At 39.8% G+C, this 20,885-nt stretch overlaps 1 protein-coding gene across 3 annotated transcripts in view; it reads right to left on the bottom strand.

Moving 5' to 3' along the window:
- Window positions 1-218: 218 nt before the first annotated feature.
- Window positions 219-20,885, bottom strand: part of Itgam (integrin subunit alpha M) — a 45,944-nt gene continuing 25,277 nt past the window's right edge. For 2 of the 3 annotated variants that reach the window (XM_015491355.2, XM_048789835.1), the window contains 18 exons: window positions 20,040-20,180; window positions 19,738-19,950; window positions 8,764-8,894; window positions 8,519-8,682; window positions 6,748-6,902; window positions 6,524-6,655; window positions 6,120-6,193; window positions 5,725-5,866; window positions 5,505-5,627; window positions 4,645-4,724; window positions 3,730-3,813; window positions 3,345-3,420; window positions 2,503-2,610; window positions 2,248-2,331; window positions 1,991-2,104; window positions 1,804-1,905; window positions 1,446-1,556; window positions 219-1,006 (listed from right to left, as the gene is read on the bottom strand). In XM_015491355.2, the coding sequence (XP_015346841.1) occupies window positions 935-1,006; window positions 1,446-1,556; window positions 1,804-1,905; window positions 1,991-2,104; window positions 2,248-2,331; window positions 2,503-2,610; window positions 3,345-3,420; window positions 3,730-3,813; window positions 4,645-4,724; window positions 5,505-5,627; window positions 5,725-5,866; window positions 6,120-6,193; window positions 6,524-6,655; window positions 6,748-6,902; window positions 8,519-8,682; window positions 8,764-8,894; window positions 19,738-19,950; window positions 20,040-20,180 (2,106 nt within the window). In that variant the 3' untranslated portion in view covers window positions 219-934. The remainder of the gene's footprint in view (window positions 1,007-1,445; window positions 1,557-1,803; window positions 1,906-1,990; window positions 2,105-2,247; window positions 2,332-2,502; window positions 2,611-3,344; window positions 3,421-3,729; window positions 3,814-4,644; window positions 4,725-5,504; window positions 5,628-5,724; window positions 5,867-6,119; window positions 6,194-6,523; window positions 6,656-6,747; window positions 6,903-8,518; window positions 8,683-8,763; window positions 8,895-19,737; window positions 19,951-20,039; window positions 20,181-20,885) is intronic. The other variant, XM_015491356.2, reaches the window with a different exon arrangement.

Raw genomic sequence — 20,885 nt, 5'->3', positions numbered from 1 at the left:
TAAAAGGAAAAAAAGGCTTGTATGTATGTGTGTTTGTGTGTGCGTTTGCACATGCCTAGAATTTTGAAGATATATAACCCTGACTGCCCCCCAAGGAGGGAAGAGAGACTTTTCACCATTCACTCTTGAATGTCTTTCAATTTTTGTATGATGGACAGGCTTATCAATTCAAAAAGAAAAGTAACTTTGAAATAATAAACGAATAAATAAAGGGAGGGTTATCATTCCTCGTTGGACATCTTTATTGGGCCCACTGACTCTAGTATGGAATGGATTTGGACAGAATCCTGCCAGCTCACAAGCTCCTGGTTCCTTCCATGGCTTCTCTGTGTACTTTAAGTTCTGGCTTCACAGGCTCCAGGGATCTGCTCATTTGCCCACACAGGAAAGTCACTTCCTTTGTCAAAGGGTGGAGCTCCTGCTTCATTTCCCTTTATTTTCGCCCACAAGGGCTGCTGCCATCACCTTTCTCAGAAGAAGGCACAACAGCATCTTTACCCCCACACAAGGAAGCCCAGCCAATTACCTTATTATTTTTTATTATTATTATTATTAAATAATAATAATAAGGTAATTGTCTGGGCTTATAAATATTATTTAGTTGTAGTTGGACACATACCTTTATTTCATTTATTTTTATGTGGTGCTGAGGATCAAATCCAGGGCCTCACATGTGCTAGGAAAGTGCTCTACCGTTAAGCCATAACCCCAGGTCCCCCAGCCAATTACCTTCTGACCAAGAGGTGCTGAAAACACCTGAATCATATACACAATTTATGCATACACACAAATGGAAGCCCAAGCAGGTCTTCATGAGACATAAATATACCAGTTTCCTAAAGGTCATGTCTGTTCAGCACCCTAGGGACTTGCATGTTAGTCTGACTCAAGTCCTGCTTGCTGTCAAAGAGACCATGCATTGGAGAAGGAGCTGTTATTGAGGTGGTGCCTCTTGGGGGCCACTTTCATTCATCATGTCCTTGTACTGTCGCTTGAAGAAGCCAAGCTGTTGGGGCAGAGACAGAGGTGTAAGGACCACAGAAGCCAGTGGAAAGGCAAGGGTCATGCAAAACAAGAGTGGGGACAAAAGGATAAAGAACAGTACAAAATAATGGGGCAGAGAGTAGAAGGGAACTGGGGAAAATGAGGCAGGAAAGGAAATCCCATCAATGTTGGAACCAGGAAAGAAATATAAAATAAAATAGGAGAATTACTCCCTCTATGACAGTCCTTCAGTACCAGGGGCCATTCTAGTTGCTCTACATATATTAACCCAATTTCCTTCACAAAATGGGTATTGATAACTGTTTTACAGCTGAAGAAACTGAGGCACAGAGAGGCCCTAATCTGCCCAAGATCACACAGCTAGCAGCAGTACTAGGAGTCAAACCTCTGCACACAAAGGGATGGGAGGAGGGTTAGGAAGAGGGCCAACCAGGGGATACCTTGTACAGTCCAGCAGTGATGAGGGCCAGGAGCACCAGACCCCCAATGGAGCTACCCACAATGAGTGGCACAGGGTTGTGAATTTCATATGGTTCCACTTTGGTCTCTGTCTGGGGAAGGAAGAGGAGAAAAGAGGTGCATCAGAGCAGACAGATGCCAAATTTCTGGAGGTTTCCCCAATCAGACCTGTACTCCCCCTGAACCCAAAGGCTGTTCCCTCCCCATCTCTCCCAGTATCCCAGCCCTCACTCTTGAGTCCCCACCTGTTTCTTTTTCTCCCTCCCTGACCAGAAATTATCTTGATAAACCCAGTTTCCTCTCCTCCCTCCAACAGTCCTCTGTGTCTGAGCCAGTTACCTGGGACCTCACAAACATCCCCTGTCCAGGGAGTAGAGCAAACATGGAATCGTTAAACAAGATCTCTGCTGTGCTCACAAGCAGGAGGTGGTTATGTGAAGTCTGTGGAAAAGAGCAGAGCAATAGCCAGGTCTGGGGTCCTGAAGTATCACATTTGTGCCCCACAAAGTCTCAGGATCCCATATACCTTGATATACCAGTCAAATGAGAGGTTGCCTTTGAGGACAACGTTGAAGTCTTCCTGGATGCCAAAGAATGGGATTTCACACTGGATTATCTGACAGACAGCAATGGAGCAATTCTAGGGGGGAAAAGGAGAAGAGAGAAATGGATAAGGAAGCTGATGCAGGATCATCATTGGTGCTCAGCCCTCAGTCAAGAGACCATATTGAGCTCCAATGAGGGGACCACCAAGGGTCTACATGTATTCCTGAGGCTACTCACCACCACTGGGGTCTTCTTAAGTACAGCCTGGAAGTCAGAGTGGGTAGGGAGTCTCTTATCAGTATGGCAAGCACTTGAGACATTCTGAGGAAAGAAAGACACCATGAGAAGAGAAAGGAATGGGAGGATGAAACAGCCTGGATCCAGGAGAGGGTCAGAAAGCCTCCAAAGTCCAGTGCAGGAAACAAATTTTAGGAAAGATCAAGACTATGGAGGGAGGAACCAGACCCACTTCTCAGGCCCAGCCAGACTCACCTGGGAGAAGATGACCTCAAGGTGGTCCCAGACTGTCACATGGTTCAGCTGGACAGGGACCCAGAAGGTCACATTGATTGGGAGGCTCCTCTGGCCCAGGTTGTTGAACTACACCAGGGGAAGAATGAGAGATCAGGCTTCTGGACTTGTACTCCACCAACTCTTGGACTCAGCCTCCCTGTTTCCTAGAGCCCAGTACACCTAAATAAGGCCCAAGTGTCCTTTCCCTTTCTGGGAGGGAGAGAATAGCCATTAAACACACACTTGAGAGCCAGACAGGCATGTCCTAAATCCTGGCTAGTCTACTTATTAGTTGAGAGGCATTGGACAGGGTTTGTTTTTTTTGTTTTGTATTGTTATTTTGGTATCAGGGATTGAACTCAGGAGCACTCAATCACTGAGCCACATCCCTAGCCCTATTTTGTATTTTTCATTTAGAGACAGGGTCTCACTAAGATGCTTAGTGCCTTGCTTTTGCTGAGGCTGGCTTTGAACTCATGATCCTCCTGCCTCAGCCTCCTGAGCCGCTGGGATTACAGGCATGTACCACTGCGCCTGGCACTTGGACAGGTTTTGTTAACCTCTCTGAGCCCCAGTTTCTTCATCTGTAAACTGAGGGTAGCAACAGTGCCTCAGAGAGTCTTTATGAAGATAAAATGAGTTCATCATGTAGGTATGTGTGCACATACCGATATATATGCTTGTGTGTGTGCAGAGTGAGATCTTCCTTGGAGCTGTGTCTGGCACACACATTTCCCATCTCCATCATTGTTTATATATTTTCTTCACATAAATTTCCCTCCCCAACATCCTCTTAGGACCCAGACATTCCCTGTGCTCACCTGATATTGATGCTGTATAACATGACTAGTCTTCTCTGAGGCCGTGAAGTTGAGATATTTGGTAGAAACCTCAGTACTAAAGGAAGAATGAAAGAACAGGAAGTGACAGAAATGAGGGGTGCCCTGGAAGGGGCTCACAGGCTAAGTGTGTAAGGAGTAAGCAGGCACATAGATAATGCAGCCCTGAGAAGGCAAGAGCAGGGCGATGCATGTCAGAGACACGGTGGGTGCCAGTTAGGCCACTCACACAGAAGCAACACGTGCACACATACACACCATACATGCACGCACACACACACACACAAACACAAGCACAGATTCATGAACACAATTGGCTGTGTCCAGCCAATGGAGAAGGCTCAGCTAGGTCGCTGGGGGCCTGCACCTGGTGACTACTGTGATGACAGCATATTTCACAGGCAGCTGCAGTTGGAACTCTGTTTTGTTGGTCCTGGGCATATTGTTCTCACTGAAGGGAAAGAGAGAGCTTAGTCAGCACTTAAGAACTGAGAATCAGCCTTTTCTTCTCCTTCTCCTTTATCTCCTAACTCCAGTCAGTCACCAAGTCCTATTATCTCTGCATCCTAAACCTGACTATTTTCTAACTCCCTTCTGCCCCTACATAGCCCAGGCCCGTGGCTAAAACAGACTTCTAACTAGACCTCTGAATTTAAAACTGTTTCCAATCCAATTCCCAGCCCTGCTGAAAAGTGACCTTTCTAACATGCAAATATAATCATGTCACTCTGATAAGTTAAACTGCAAATTCCCTTAAACCACTTATGGAACATTTTGTGACATGGCCATAACCAGTGCCTTAAGTCTATATCATGTGCTCAGGCCATTCTCAAACACATCTTGATCTTTCCAGGCTTTAGGCTTTGCCTGGTAGGTGCTTCTTTCTGTCTGTCTTTCTGCCCACCTTCAGTTCCTGTCTTTAAGTGATTGACTCACAGACTAAATATATTTTCTTCAGGAATCTTCTCTGAACACCAAGCTCCCAAGAACACTGGACATCCCCCATCTAGTCATTCATTTCATACTGTATTATGATTGCCAGTTTTCTTGTCTATCTGTGCCACATAACCTCTGTGTCTATAACCTCTGTGAGGACAGGAACCACAGTTGTCCTATCTGCCACTGTCCCACAAGCCTTCAACACAACTGTGAGTGCTCAGTAAGTATTTGTTGAATGAACAAATGATCTAAATGGAGAATCAGGAAAGGGGAAAGGTTCACTATGGACAAGGGGCTGGGGCCTCAAAGGAGAGGGTACGTAGGAGAGGCAGGGACAGCGCACCTGGTCACATTAGCCTTGAGGAGTAGCTGGTTTCCAAGGAAAGCATCAGGCTCCACATTAAATGTGACATTAAAGGTGACCTGGAAGTAGAGAAAGGAGACACAGTGATAAGAATGGGAGAGAAGAAACAACACAAATATCTATCAACTGTTGAATGAATAAATAAAATGTGATCCACCCATACAATGGAAATACTATTCAGCAATAAAAGGAAATGAAGTACTGATAGGTGAATGATTCCTGAACATACAATGTTAATTCAAATAAATTGATTCCAAAGAATCACATGCTGTATGTTTCCATTTCGATGAAATATCCAGGATAAGCAAATCTATAGAGATAAGTAAATCAGCGGGTGGAAAGCTGATAACAAGGTCTCTAAATCTGATCATGACAATGGATGCACAACTCTGCGTATACTGAAAGCCACTGTACTGTCTACATTAAATGGATGAGTTTATAGTATGTGAATTATATCTCAGCAAAGCCGTTTGATGCCAGGCGCAATGGCACATGCCTGCAATTCCCAGCAGTTCAGGAGGATGAGGTAGGGGGATGGCGAGTTCAAAGCCAGCCTCAGCAACAGCACAGCACTAAGCAATTCAGTGAGACCCTGTCTCTAAATAAAATTCCAAAAAAGGGCTGGGGATGTGGCTCAGTCATTGAGTGCCCCTGAGTTTAATCGCCAATAGCAAAACAAAAGCTGTTTTGCAAAAAAAGAATCTTCAATTTTTAAGATGAGAAGAAGGAGGAGGAAAAAGGAGAGGGGATAAGGAAGAGAAGGAGGAAGAAGAGGAGGAGGAGGAGAATTCCAGATGAAGACAATGGATAAAAGGAGAGGAAGAGCTGGTAGCTCAGACCTCTGAGTTGCCTGGGAAAATGGGGTGGTTTATGATGCAGCTGGTGCTCTTCAAAGCCACAGGCCCTTCAGTGGAAGAACCAGAGTCACAGGACAGACGCCAGTATCGCTGTGAGTGCTGGTTCTGGAAGGCAAAGGAGGCAGAAAGGGGTATTAATAACCAGCAGCCATGAAGATGGGGAAAGCAAAGGTCAGATTGGGCCTAAGAAGGACCTGGCTACCTGGGCTGCTGACACCTTCCGAAAGAACAAGCCAGATGGGTGGTAGAAGGTGACCTGAGTCCCATAGGAATCCTCACCCTCATTTCTCACAGTCAAAGTCATAATGAAGTCCTGGGGATCACCCACCACCAAGGTGTCCAGGCTGTAGGGACAACAAAACATGCCAGGAGGTTCTTGAGGGCTTCCCTGTGGGAAGGCTGTTTGAGTGGAAAGGGAGTGCAGCACTTAGAGACATTTCAGACAGAGTAGCCACTAGGGACCTTGCAGCACACAGAGCTCCAATAGAGCTCCAATAGAGCTAGCTGTTCTCCGAAGGCTCCCTTAGGAGCCAGGAGAAGAACAGGGTTCTACATCATGCACAGGTTCAAAGGAGGCAATGAGGAAAAGAAACTCACTTCATGAAACTGAATGTGAGGCTTAGGTCATCCTGGCAAATGTTGTCATCGCCACAATTCTTCTCAAAGGGAAACTGTGAAAAAAAAAAAATAGAAGAGAATAAAATGAAAGGAAAGAAAATAATGAAGTGAAACAATTAAACAAAATGTTGAAATAAAATTATGTAAAATAAGTTTCAACATAAGACCCCACAATAAATGTGACATTAAAGGTGACCTGGAGGTAGAGGAAGGAGACACAGTGATAAGAATAGGAGAGAAGAAACACCACCAATGTCCATCAAGTGATGAATGAATAAATAAAATGTGATCCACCCATATAACAGAAGTATTAGTCAGAAATAAAATGAAATGAAATACTGATGTTTTCCATGACCCTGTAGAGCCCCAACTCAAGGACTCACCAAGGCTGTGAACAGTCTCTGAGCATCCACAGCCAGAACTGGCCGAAGGTTTCCAAAAGAGGATGAGGGCATCCCCACCAGAGTGTAGTTGAGGCGCAGGGCAATGGGGCTCACTGAGTCCTCCACACAAACCTGAGAGATAGTGGGGATTTGGGAATATGCCCTCCTCAGCTTCCCAAGACCACCCATTCTCAGCCCAGGGATCTGGCCACTCTCCTGCTCACCGGTAATGATAGCTTCAGGGTCTCACATTTCTGCCTCAGGCCAAAGGTCTGTGTCTGTCTGCGTGTGCTGTTCTTTGTCTCAACAAAAATGGCACGGGAGCGTGGGCGGCCAGGGTCCAGAGCCAGGTCATAAGTGATAATGCTCTGGATTTCTCCTGAAGGAACAGAGCAGCATAGTGGTGAGGAGCCTGGGCTATAGATCAGGCAGAGAGGAGTCTGAGGCCCAGCTCCTCTGCTCCCCAGCTGTGTGACTTGGTCCATGTTATCTGACCTCTTTTGAGTCTCAGTTCCTTATTTTCAAAGTCAGGATAATAATCATACCTTTCCAATGGTAAAAAATGAAATAAAATTGTGACCATAAAGTAATTGCTCAAAAAAAGGTAGCTATTCTATTATATATTAGAAAATTGATTGTATTTTTCTGGCTTCATTCAAGATTTTTTTGTTCTCTTTGTCTTTTGTAATCAGCAATATGACTATAATGTACTTTGGTATGGCTTCCTTTATATTTATCCTGCTTTGATTATTTTTAAAGAATCTTAACCTTTCAAGATTCTTAACACTGTTAGTTTATTGCTTCTTCTGATTATCCCCCACACTCTTTTTCTCTCTCTCTCCGTTCCTTCCTCCCTCCCTCTCTCCTTCCCTCTGTCTCTAATTACATTGTTAGATTTTTCACCATATCCTATATGTCTCTTACAATTTTGTCTGTATTTATCATCCTTTTCTCTTTGTGTGTTAATCTGAATACTTTGAATTAACTTATCTCTAGTTCAATAATTCTGTGTTCTGCTTCTAAGCTGCTATTAAATCTTTTGAATTCTTAATTTCAGTCATTGAATAGTTCAGTGTCAAAATTTCAGTTTGATTCTATCTTATGAATTCCAGGTCTTTCCTGAAGTTTCCCATCCTTTCCTTTTTCTCTTGAATATATTACTTGTAGGGGGATTTTATTTTTTGTTTCTGTCTGATCACTCTGATTTCTAAATCACCCATGAGTCTATTTCTATTACCTATTATTTCCCTTGGTTACTGTTCATTGTCTTAATGGAAAGACCAAGGTATTTACCAAGGCCCCTCTTAAATCTGACTCCTCAGCACTGGGAAGGTATTTAATTCTCTGCTCAGCTCTTTAGGTTTTCAGCTGCTATTTTCTACTAGATTGCCTGGAGTATTGTCCTGGACACTTGTGGCTTATGAGTCAGCCAATGACTTAAGAGAAATTTCTGTGTAGATTTTGGGGTGCCTTTTACATAACTCCTTATTCTCCAAAACTTTTCTTTCAATTTCAATCCATGTTGACTGCCCCAATCTCTGTTTATTATCTCCTCAAGCCAGTAAGACTGCTGCTAGAAAGATGATTTTTTTTTTCTCCTCCTCTCACTTCTTTCAAGTACTGTCATTACTCTTCCCCGACCAGAGGCACAATTCTATTCTTTGAGAATAATGACAAGGGGAGATTTCAGGTCACCAATGAGTTGCTACATCAATTCTATTTCATCAAATGAGTTCTCTCACAGTTTAAGAAAAATGAACCTAATCTGTTCACAGGAATGGGGCCCTTAGTTCTCTGGAGAATGAAGAGTGTAAGGGGGTTATACATGTTCGCTTCTCTGGTGAGTTTTGCTGGGCTTCTCACCCGGCTTGGAAAAGTCTATCAGAGCCCATCATAACTTTCCTCTGGATTACTAGAGGCTGGGCAGACTGAAATGAGCCACCTATCTATGCCCCTAGTCATTTAATCTTTTGAGACCTACCCACCAAGCCTCACCGTCGTTTAGCCGATCCCGTGTGCTCTTGCGGACAAGGAGGCAGACTCTGACCTCCCCAGCAGCCTTGCTTGTCACCACCTGTTCATGACACTCAAATACATCCCTTGCCACTTCCTTGGGTGTGAACTCCATGGTCACCACAACTCTTAGCACTGGCTGGGATCTACAGGGACACCAAAGGACCATCAGAAAACTTCATACAGCAAGGAAACTTCTTCAAGAGTAGAGTGCACCAAATTCTCACCTGAGCAGCAGTATGTGTCCCTGGGCCCCTACAGCCAGGTCCGCCAATCCATCCATTGTGAGGTCCTGACCGCCACTCAGTGACTGACCAAAATACTGGAGCTGGGGGGAAAGCTGGGAGCCTGTAATCCGCTGCGGGTAAAAAAATAGATGAGAAAGGGAGGAGGAAGGTACAAGTAGAGATTCTCCAGGCTGTACTTAACTCTCATCCCCCACAAATTTTCAGGGAATTAGGGCAATTCAAACTTATCAAGGAATTATTTACCTTTAAACCACAACCTCAAGATGATACCCAAAATTCCCATTAATTACCTGGGCTTTCTAGAGAAAACAAGAAGTTTTATAGGAAAGAAGCAAAAGTATATTTTGCGCCCCTTTGAATCTCACTTACATGGTCAGAATAATGCAAACACTGAATATTAATCTAATCAAAATTATCATATAATTGCAAGGAGGGAAGAGGGTAGAGAATGTGTTCAGGTGTGGCAAGAGGGAAACCAAAAGAGAACACAATCTTCACTTTTCATACTAGGAAATCTATGTTAAAACAAAAATCAAGAAATAGGAAACATTTTTGGAGTGGGGGGTATGATAATTGATCTCAGGGACACTCGACCACTGAGCAACATCCATCCCCAGCCCCTATTTTGTATTTTATTCAGAGACAGGGTCTCACTAAGTTGCTTAGCGTCTTACTAAATCACTGAGGCTGGCTTTGAACTCGAAATACTCCTGCCTCAGCCTCCTGAGCTACTGGGATACAGGAGTGTGCCACCACGCCCAGCTAGGAAACTGTTCTTTATGCATTCATGCATAGATGACTCCATATCTTAGCTATTGTAAATAGTATTGCAATTAACGTGAGAATGCAGGTATCTTGTCAATAAAATGATTTCATTTCCTTTGGATATATATACAGTAGTGAGATCAATGGATTATATGGTAATTCTATGTCTAACTTTTTGAGGAAACTCTATACCATTTTCCAGAGTGAATATACTAATTTACATTCCCATAAACAGTAGATGAGAGTTGCCTTTTATTGACATCCTCACCAGTATTTGTTTTTATTTTTTTATAGTAGCCATTCTAACTGGGGGTTAATGCTATCTCATTATGGTTTTAATTTGCATTTCCCTTATGATTAGTGATATTTAATACTTTTCATATATCAATCATTTGTAGGTCTTATTTTGAAAAATATCTCTTTAAGCTCATTTGTTCATTTTTAATGTGCAATGGAATATTAGTCATCCATAAAAAGAATGAAATCCTATTGTTTGTGGCAATGTGGATCAAACAAGGAGGATCCTGTGTTAAGTAAAACAATCCAGGCCCAGAAAGACAAATACTTCATGCTCTCATTCATTTGACGAAGCTAAAAAAAAAATGATTACATAGAAAAGAGTGGAATAGTGGTCACTAGAAACTGAGAAAGAATGGGGAAAGGGAAAGAGACAGAGGTTAGGTAGTGGCTACCAAAATACAGTTAGATAGAAGGAATTAGTTTTGGTATTCTATAGCATAGTGGAGTAATTATAGTCTACAATAATTTATGATAAACTTCAAAATAACAAGAAGAGTCTGAAGGTTCCCGACACATAGAATTGATCAAGTTGGAGGAGACAGAAATGCTAATTGCTCTGATTTGATTATTACACATTGTATACAGAAATGCTAATTGCTCTGATTTGATTATTACACATTGTATACATGTATCAAATTATTGTACCATACCTCATAAATATGTGCAAATATTTTGAGTCTATTAATTTAAACGTGTTTAAAAAGAAGTAGGAAAAATTATGTTATTTAGACATATAGAAAATAATTGGAAAGGGGCTGGGGTTGTAGCTCAGTGTAGAGTGCACACCTGGCAAGTGTGAGGCACTGGGTTTGATCCTCAGCACCACATAAAATAAATTAAAGTAAGGGTATTGTGTCCATCTACAACTAAAAAAAATTTTTTTAAAGAAAATAATTGGAGGAACTGAAATAGGTGTCTTCAGAGGGGAATACAGCAGAAATCATAATGCGTATGGAAACTGGTTTTTGTGATAAGCCTATTTTTACTTTTCAATCTGTTTACAAGAATAATATTTTAAAAACTAAACAATAAACTTTTTAAATTTTTTAATGATTTTATTATGTACTTAATGCCAGTGAATTGTGCACTTATAATGATTAAGATAGTAAATATTATGTCATATTTTACCACATTTTTTAAGTGATTTTTGTCAGGGCTGGGAGTGTATGTAGCTCATTGATAAAGCATGGGCTTACCAAGTGCAAAGGCAGAGGTTGATTCCCAGCACCACAAAAGAAAAAAACTGATTTTTTTCAGCTGCAAAGAAGGATGAGGAAACATAAGATGCTAGAAATTTTTGACATATTAATCTAGGTGGTGGTTACTTGGGTTTACTAATATACAAAAAGTCATCTTCAAGATTTGTGTGTTTAGTGTATAGTTTATACCTCACATTTTTTTGAGAACGATATATACTATTCTGTTGGGAGGATGCTTTGTTTTGAACTGATGTATAACAAGGCAGTTTGGAGATCCACAGCATGTTTGCTTGTCTGAACACTGACCATTTCCAATTTCAATCACTAGGGAAAAAGAAGTAAAAAATTTAAATAGAAGAATAACAAAATAGTAGAACTCTTTTTGGTTTTGCTGTTAATCCAAAAGTGTGTGTGTGTGTGTGTGTGCGCGCGCGCACAGGCATTTAAAGTACCCTCCTCTCAACAAATGTGGAATGCTTTCTCTGATATAAGGAGGCTGACTCAGTGGGGTAGGGAGAGGGAACATGGAAGGAATAGATGAATTCTAGATAGGGCAGAGGGGTAGGAGGGAAAGGAAGAGGGCAGGGGATTAGCAAGGATGGTGGAATGTGATAGACATTATCATCCAAAGTACATATATGAAGACACAAATTGGTGTCAACATACTTTATATACAACCATAGATATGAAAAAATGTGCTGTATACATGTAATAAGAATTGTAATGCATTCCACTGTCATTTTTTAAAATCAATTAAAAAAATAAGGTACCCTCCTCTAAGCCTCGTTTTCTTTGGAAGGGTGTTATGGAGAGTACAGTGAGGGAACTAGCGCTTTCACTGTTTATTTTAGAATTATATATTTGCATGACAAGCATATAAATCTTTTATACTAAAAATTTTTAAAAACCAAAACCTTCAAATCCTATTTATGTAGAGAAACAACAGGCACCAATGAAAAGAAGCATTATTGCCAGATTCAGTGGCACAGGCCTGTGATCCCAGCTACCCAGGAGGCTGAGGCAGGAGGATCACAAGTTTGAGGCCACCCTGGGCAACTTAGCAAGACACTATCTCAAAATAAAATAAAAAAGGGCTGGGTGTATAGCTCAGAGACAGAATGTCTGCCTAGCATGTGCAAGGTCCTGGGTTCAATCTCCAGTACTATAACAAAGTAAAAACAAAGAAAGAAGGAAGAAGGAAGGAAAAAAAATGTTTAAATATTGTACAATTGTGGAAAGAGGCTTCTCCATGCAGTGAGAAGTTAGTAAGGCAATGGTTCTCATCCCTGGCTGCACCTAACAAGATTATAAAATATACTTGGGCCTATGTAGTGTATTATTCCATAGTGTATTAATCCATTCATATGAAGTTATAAAATTGGTAAAACTAATCTATGTTAGAAAATAATCAGAACCTTGGTTGTTCCTGGGAAAAGAGGGGAGGGGTTCTGTTAATAGATGGTAGAAGGGAGGGTGATCATTATCAAAGAACAATATATGCATGAATGGAAATATCACAATGAAACCCATAAACTTGTACAATTAATATGTGTTAATAATTATAATTTTAAATTTTCCATGAAGAAAGAAAAAGAACTTTTCCATAAAGAGAGAAATAGAACTTTCTCTTTTGGGTTAGTAATAATATTTTGTATCATGATAAGAGTTTGTCAAAATTCACTGAATAAAGATTTGTTCATTTCCTGTCTGAAAGTTTCATTTTTAAAATAACTGTGAACAAACGTTTAATTTTAATTAATAATATACATGCTGAAGCACTTGGAGTCAAAGTAGACTGAGTTCCAATGCAACAAAAAATAAGGTCAGTGACACCAACAACATGGTGGAATAGGAGTTCTTCAACTTCACCGTTCCCACCACAGAAATCCAATCAGCAACTCTTCACAGGCAAGAATACTGTCATGAATACTCCAGAACTCAGGAATGAGGCTGAGACACCCCCACTGAACCAGAGAACTCTGAAAAGTCACAACTGAAAACTGAAAAGATAAGAGGAATGGTTCTCTTTGACCACCCCAAGCCACACAGAGAATTCCCAGAGGCCCAAAGTTTCTACAGTGGTAAAAGTGTTGAAGATAGGTATTCAGATTTCCCACCATTCTGGGACCCTTCTATAGAAGGCTCATCCTAAGGGAAACAGAAACAAAGAATGTGGGTGGGCTCATAGCAGCCAGTATGCAGATCTCTACCTTCTGGCCAACTGAGAGGCCACACTAGAAAAACTAGCCAGCAGCCTTGTACTGCAAAACACACAGTCCACAGGTCTTCTACACTTCAACCCCTGGCCAGCTTCCTCACACAGCCTGAGCGCTCTCATCAAGTCTTCCCCAGACTAGGAAGTAACTGCAGGTTGGTGATTACCAGCAGAGGGAGCATCTGGCCTTGCCAACCCCAGGCTGGGCAATATTTATTCTACTAAACCTCATTCTCTGCTTTAAGCCTACCCTAGGCCAGGAGGCAAGCCCAAGTCCACATATATCTGTGGAGCAAGACTGTGGCTCTGCCCATCTCATACAGATGAACAGCAATTCCAGAGACTTCACCTAATCCTAGAGACACCATGGGTCCCTGCCTGACTACAAATACTTCCATAGTGTATCAATCCATTTATATTAATCCAAACAATCCAATTGCCCAGTCCAGGAAGACAATCTTTATTCTGCCTGATCAGAAATTATCACAGAGCTCAGGCAGCAACCCCATCTGCTGCAGAGTCTAGCCAGTGGTCTCTCCAGATCCCGGAGCATAGACATCTAATCTCAGATCACAGGAAGTAACTGAACACAACTAGAGAATCCAAAAACGACAAAGAACCTAGAAATTAATACACATGTTTACAATCAATTGGTTTTGGCAAACAATGCAAAAGAATGAAATTAGAACCTTATCTGACATACATGAAAAAATCAACTCAATGGATTAAAGATTTAAACATAAGATATAGAACTACTAGAAGAAAACATGGGGGAAAGCACCACATTAGTCTGGGCCATGATTTTTTAAAATATGCTCCCAAAAGCACAGGCAACAAAAGCACTAATAGACAGATGGGATTTTAAACCAAAAGCATTCTGCCTAGCACAGGACACAATCAACAGAGTGAAAAGACAACCTGCAGGATGGGAGAAATTATTTTCAAACCAACATCTAGTAAGGGGTTAATATCCAAAATATATAAGGAATTCAAACAACTTGATAGCAAGAAAACAAATAACTCAATTTTTTAAATAAAAAAGAATGTATATGAAAAAATGCCAACAGGTATATGGAGGGAACTGCTCAATGTAAATAATCCTCAGGGGGAGGAAATTTTAAAAACACAAAGAAATATCATTTCACTCCAGATAGAATGGCTATTACCAAAAAGACAAAAAATAATAATGGTAAGGATGCACAAAAAAAAAGAAAACCCTTACACACTATTAGTGGGAATTTAAATTAATGCAATTATTATGGGAAAATAGAATGAAAGTTCCTTAAAACACTAAAAATAGAATCACCATATGATCCGGCAACCCCCTGTGTACATATCTAGAGGAAATGAAGTCAGAATGACAAAAAACTATCTATGTTCTCATGTTCTTTGCAACACCATTTAAAAATTGGCAAAAGGACCTTCCTCATCTCTTTTATGTTGCTATAACAAAATACCCAAGGCTGATAAATTATACAAAAAATAGGTTTATTTGGTTTACAGATTTGGAGATTTAAGAGCATGATGCCAGCATCTGCCTGGCTCTGGTGAGGGCCTTCTGGCTACATCATAACATGGCAAGTTGGCCTCATGAGAGGAGCCAATGGGAGAGGGAGAGATCGCATGATGAGTCAGGAAGCAAAAGAAAAAGCCAAGGAAACCAATTGCACTTTATAACACTCCATTATTACAGGAACTAATCCACTTTTCCAGACAAGCATTAATCCTTCCTGAGGATGGTGATGCCCCCATGAACTAATTATCTTCCACTAGGCCCCACCTCTTAAAGTTTCTACCACCTCAACACTGCTACACTGGAGATCAACTTTCCAGCACATAACTCACTGTGGAACACAGTCAGATGGTCTCCAAACCATAGCAGACCTAAATAGACATTCTTCAAAGAAGGTATGAGGGGCTGGGGCTGTAGCTTAGTGGTAGAACACTTGCCTAGCATGTATGAGGCACTGGATTCAATTCTCTGCACCACATATAAATAAATAAATAAATAAATATCCATCAACAACTAAAAAAGTATTTTAAAAAAAGAACAATTAGAGGACAGAAAAAAAATTAAAAACAAGGTATATGAAAAAATGCCAATGGATATATGAGGGGAACTGCTCAATGTAAATAATCCTCAGGGGAAAAAAATTTAAAAACACAAAGAAATATCATTTCACTCCAGATAGAATGGCTATTATCAAAAAGACAAAAAATAATAATGGTAAAGATGAAAAAAAAAAAAGGAAACCCTTACGCACTATTAATGGGATTTTAAATTAATGCAACTATTATGGGAAAATAGTATGAAAGTTCCTCAGGACACTAAAAATAGAATCACCATATGATCCGGCGACACCGTATACATATCTAGAGGAAATGAAGTCAGTAGGACAAAGAACTATCTATATTCTCGTGTTCTTTGCAATACCATTCACAATATCCAAGATATAGAATCAAGCAACCACGAGTACATCAACTGATGTATGACAAAGAAAATGTAAAGTAATTACACACTATTCAGCTATTAAAAAGAAGAAAATCCTTCACTTGTGATTAAAAAACTTTTTAAACAAGGTGAAAAAACAACCTTTGCACTGAGAGAAAGTATTTGCAAACTATACATCTAATAAAGTATTAATATCCAAAGCATGAAAGGAAAGCAAACAACTCAATAGCAAGAACACAACCCAATTAAAAATTGAGCAAAGGACTTGAACAGATATTTCCCAAAAGATAACATACAAATGCCCAGAAGTACATGAAAAAAAATATTCAACTTCATTAATCATCAGGGAAATGAAAATCAAAACCACAATCAGATTATTATTACCTCACTTCTGTTGGAATTACTATTATTGAAATGACAGAAAGTAGCAAGTGTTCGCAAGGAGGTGGAAAAAGTAGAACCCTAGCAGAACTCTTGGTGGCCACGTAAATTACTGTAGCCATTATGGAGAACAGTATGAAGTTTCCTCAAAAAATTAAAAATACAACTATTAGATGATCCAGCAATCCCACTTATGGTGTGTATCCAGAGGAAACCAGTCTGGTGAAGAGATATCTGTACTCCCATAGGCACTACAGCGTCACTCAGAATAGCCACCATATAGAATCAATCTAAGTGTCTATGGACAGATGAACAGATAATGAAAATATTGATTATATAGACCTATATACTATTCAGCCTTTAGAATGAAGGAAATTCTATCATTTGCAACAACATGGATAGACCTGGAGGACATTATTTTAAGTGAAATAGGCCATGCACAGAAAAACAAACACTGTACAATCTCACTTAATGTGAAATCTACAAAAAAGCTGAACTTATGTGAATGAAGCATAGAATAGGGATTGCCAGAAGCTTGGGGAAGGAGACCTGGGGAATGGGGAGATGCTATTCACAGGGTACAATAATAAATAGTGTATTGTATATTTCAAACTACAAGAATAATGGGTTTTAAATGTTCTTATGCTTAAAAAGTAAGTGTTTGCAGTGATAAGGATGTTAATTCATTTGACATAATCATTGTACAATGTATACATAGAGATACAGATATCAAGTTGTATCCTATAAATATGTGACAATTAAAAATAAAACTTAAATTAAAAAATCCACTGTGCTTCTACACACTAATAATGTGATATCAAAAAGAAATATGAAAAATAATACCTTTTATTTTTTCTTATTTATATACATGGAGGGTAACTGGGAATGAAACCCAGGAGTGCCCTGTGCTACATTTCCAGCACCCCCACCTTTTTTTTTTTTTTAAACAGGATCTCACTAGGTTGCTTAGGGCCTTGCTAAGTTGCCTAGGCTGGCCTTAAACTTGTGATCCTCCTGCCTCAGCTTCCCAAATCACTGGGATTACATGTATACACCACCATACCTGGTTAACAATTCTTTTTATAATAGCATGGAAAAATAATTTAGGAATAAAGCTAAATATAACTAAGGAATTGAAGGTCTCATACACCAAAAACTACAAAACATTGCTAACAAAATTTAAAAGACAAAATCAGAATGGAAAGACATTCCGTTTTAAATTGGAAGGCTTAATACTGTTAAAGTATCAATACTATCCAAAGTAATCCTCAGAGTCAATGCAATCCCTATCAAAATCCCAATGGTGTTTTTTACAAATAAAAGAAAAAAAACTAAAATCTATGGTCTTTGGACCACAAATAACCTAATCAGTTTTAAGAAAGAAGAACAAAACTATAGAGGTTTTACACTTCTTAATTTAAAACTATATTACAGAGCTGGTCACAGGAGCACACACCAATAATAGAAACTCAGTAAGCTGAGAAAGTTAGCAAGACCCTGTCTCAAAAAATAAAAAAGGCTGAAGATGTCCTCAGTGGTAGGGCACCCTTGGGTTCCATCTCCAGCACTTCAAGAGGTAAAAACTATATTACAAAGCTATAGTAATTAAAATAGCATGGTACTGGTATAAAGACAGAAATAGAGACCAATGGAACACAATATAAAGCCCAGAAATAAACCCTTGCATATAGGGTAAACTGATCTTCCAAAAGAACACAAAAAATACAGAATAGGGAAAAGATAGCCTCGCTAACAGATGGTGTTGGAAAAACTGCCTATTTACTTGCAAAAGAATGCAATTGGAGCCAGAAGCGGTGGAGCACACCTTTAATCCCAGTGACTCAGGAGACTGCAGCAGGCGGATCACAAGTTCAAAGCCAGCCTCAGCAACAGCAAGGAGCTGAGCAATTCAGTGAGATCCTGTCTCTAAATAAAATACAGAAAAGGACTGGGGATATGGTTCAGTGGTCAGGTATCCTTGAGTTCACTCCCTAGTACCAAAAAAAAAAAAAATAGAATGCAATTGGACCCTCATCTTATACCATGCACAAAAAAAAAAAAAAACTCAAAATGGATTAAAGACAAACATAAGACCTGAAAATGTAAAATTCCTACAAGAAAACAGGGGAAAGATTCTTGACATTTGTCTAGGTAGCAATTTCATTGGATATAACAAGAAAAAGCACAAGCAATAAAAATAAAAATAATTAAATGAGACTATCAAACTAAAATTTCTACATAGCAAAGAAAACAACAGAATGAAAAGGTGGAGAAAATATGTGCAAACTATTTGTCTGATCATGAGTTAATCCCCAAAATATATAAAGATCTACTACAACTCAATAGCAAAAAAGACTACTAATAATATAAATTTTAAAAATAGAATTATCATATGATTTAGTAATCTCATTTTTGGATATTTATCCAAAAGTATTGAAATAAGGACCTTAAAGAGATACTGGTAACTATATCCACATTCATTGCATTACTATTCACAAGAGCCAAGAAGTAGGAACAACCTAAATGCCCATTGAAAGATGATGAATTACCAAAAAAAAAAAAAAACGTGGTAATACATACACAAATATAATTCAGCCTTTAAAAAGAAGGACATTCTGTCATTTGTTACAGTAGCAGTGAAACTAGTAGACATTATTCTAAGTGAAATAAGCTATACACAAGAGGACAAATAATTCCATTTATATAAGTTATCTAAAATACACAACATCATAAAAGCAAAGACTAGAATAGTGGTTTCCAGAGATAGTGGGTGGGGAGGGGAAATAGAGAACTGCTAATCAATGAGTACAAAATTCTGGTTATACCAGATGAATAAGCTCTAGAGATCTGGGGTACAACATTATGCCAATGGATCACAATACTACACTGTAGATTTAAAATCTGTAAAGAGGGTATATCCTATGTTAAGCCTTCTAGCCACAACAATTTTCTAAAGAAAGAAAAATGTGAAGTTGAAAAAGAGTTAAAGAGCAGATACCAGAAGATCAGATGGCCTTAGCTAGCTACAGTGGCATTTGTAAGGTGGAGCAAGACTGTGAGGGTCCCTCCAGACAGTAAGCCCCATGTGATACAAAACAAAAAACTATCCTAGAGGGAACAATAGTTGTAGGGGCCCAGATTTAGGGTGAACAATCATCAGGATGGGTTACTTAATTTCAAGATCCAGTGTAAATAAAAATACAGTGTTCAGAAATTATTAATAATTCCAGTGTATATTAATAGCAGAGTATTAAACCAAACACAGGGCCCTTTGGAAAGAAGCCCACCAAACAGTGCTAAAAATGGGATGGATTTGGGAAACCCAGGACCCTTGGTCACCCTGCCAGGACCGAGATTCAGAAGCCATGAATCCCTACATCCCAATATTTCCAGATTGCTATTTACTATTTCTGGGCCTGGATGTCCTTATCTGTAAACTTAGAGTGAGGACATACCCAATCACCTCCTATCATTACAGTAATAATTAATCTAAAATTAAAATCCTTTATGGTTTTTGTGAAGTGTGTGTTATTATTTTTGAAGGTTCTAAAAGGAGTACAGGGAGACTCTTGAATTAGAAGGGAATAGATTCAGCAAAGAGGTTACTGATATGATAAGGACAGTAAGTGACCTGGACTTACCTGGCTGTGGGAGGAGCTGATGCCAAATACTGATATTCCATGAAAAATGTAAATAGCACCCCGATTCTCCTGTTCTCCTGGGGCTCCAATAGCCACGTCTGTCAGCTTGTCCCCATTCACATCTCCCAGCACTGTCAGAGCTGCCCCAAAGCGGCCCCAGGGATGGCCCTGCTCACCGTGGAGAACAGCCTCACACCGCCACCGAGCCCTCTGCTAAACAATAACAGTTTAGGCCTTAATGCAGACAACCTCTCCATCCCACACCCAGACCCCATCCATCCCAGGTCCCATCAGCCACTCACCCCCTTAGGCAAGGGACACACGGACACCTGGCCCCCTCGGGTCTGCTCATAGAAATGGGGTGCCCCAATGAGGACCAGGTTGGTGTTTCCATCACCGTCCATGTCCACCGAGCAGAGGGAAGCCCCAAAGTAGGAGCCAATCTGAAAGAGATGGATCCAGTATTTCATACCTCTTCCCACCTAAAGAAGAGTGTGATTTTTCTGTGAAGAGAAATCATTTTAAAACAAAAAGAAAGAAAAATCATGCCTGCTGGTGAAAACCCTTTGGAGAGGATGTGATTTTTCTATATGATTCATGATGATTCATGATAAATTCTTATTTGAATGTGCTGCCAGTTATAGAAGTACATTGTGAAGTGAATCAGCAGAGGTTTGGATTTGGGGTATCAAATGGTATTCTAGAGAGATTATTAAGACAACAAAGAAGAAGTTAGATTGGAAAATCCAGATATAAAAGCCTAGAAGAATAGACAGGATACCCTTTCAATATATTGGGAGTCTTTGAGTGGGGTGATAAAAAATCAAAGTTGGCAGTCTTACAAATAAAGAATCAATCTGGGAGCTGGGGATGAGGCTCAGGTGGTGGTGCACTTGCCCTGGCATGCATGAGGCACTGGGTTCAATCCTCAGCACCACATAAATAAAATAAAGATATTGTGTCCACCTAAAACTAAAAAATAAATTTAAATAAAAGAATTATTCTGTTTGGATTAAAATTAACAATTGCTACCCAGAATTTTTTTGCAATAGTGAAAAATAATGTCCACCTACCAGCAAAAAGATTTTTAAATATGTTCAATGTCAATATAGAGAATTCGTCTCTAGAATTTTCCATTTAATTATTCA

The sequence above is a fragment of the Marmota marmota genome, unplaced genomic scaffold (assembly GCF_001458135.2).
Source record: "Marmota marmota marmota unplaced genomic scaffold, marMar, whole genome shotgun sequence".
Lineage (NCBI taxonomy): Eukaryota > Metazoa > Chordata > Mammalia > Rodentia > Sciuridae > Marmota > Marmota marmota.
Note: the sequence above shows the minus strand (reverse complement) of the source record. Positions and strands in the feature narration are given on the sequence as shown.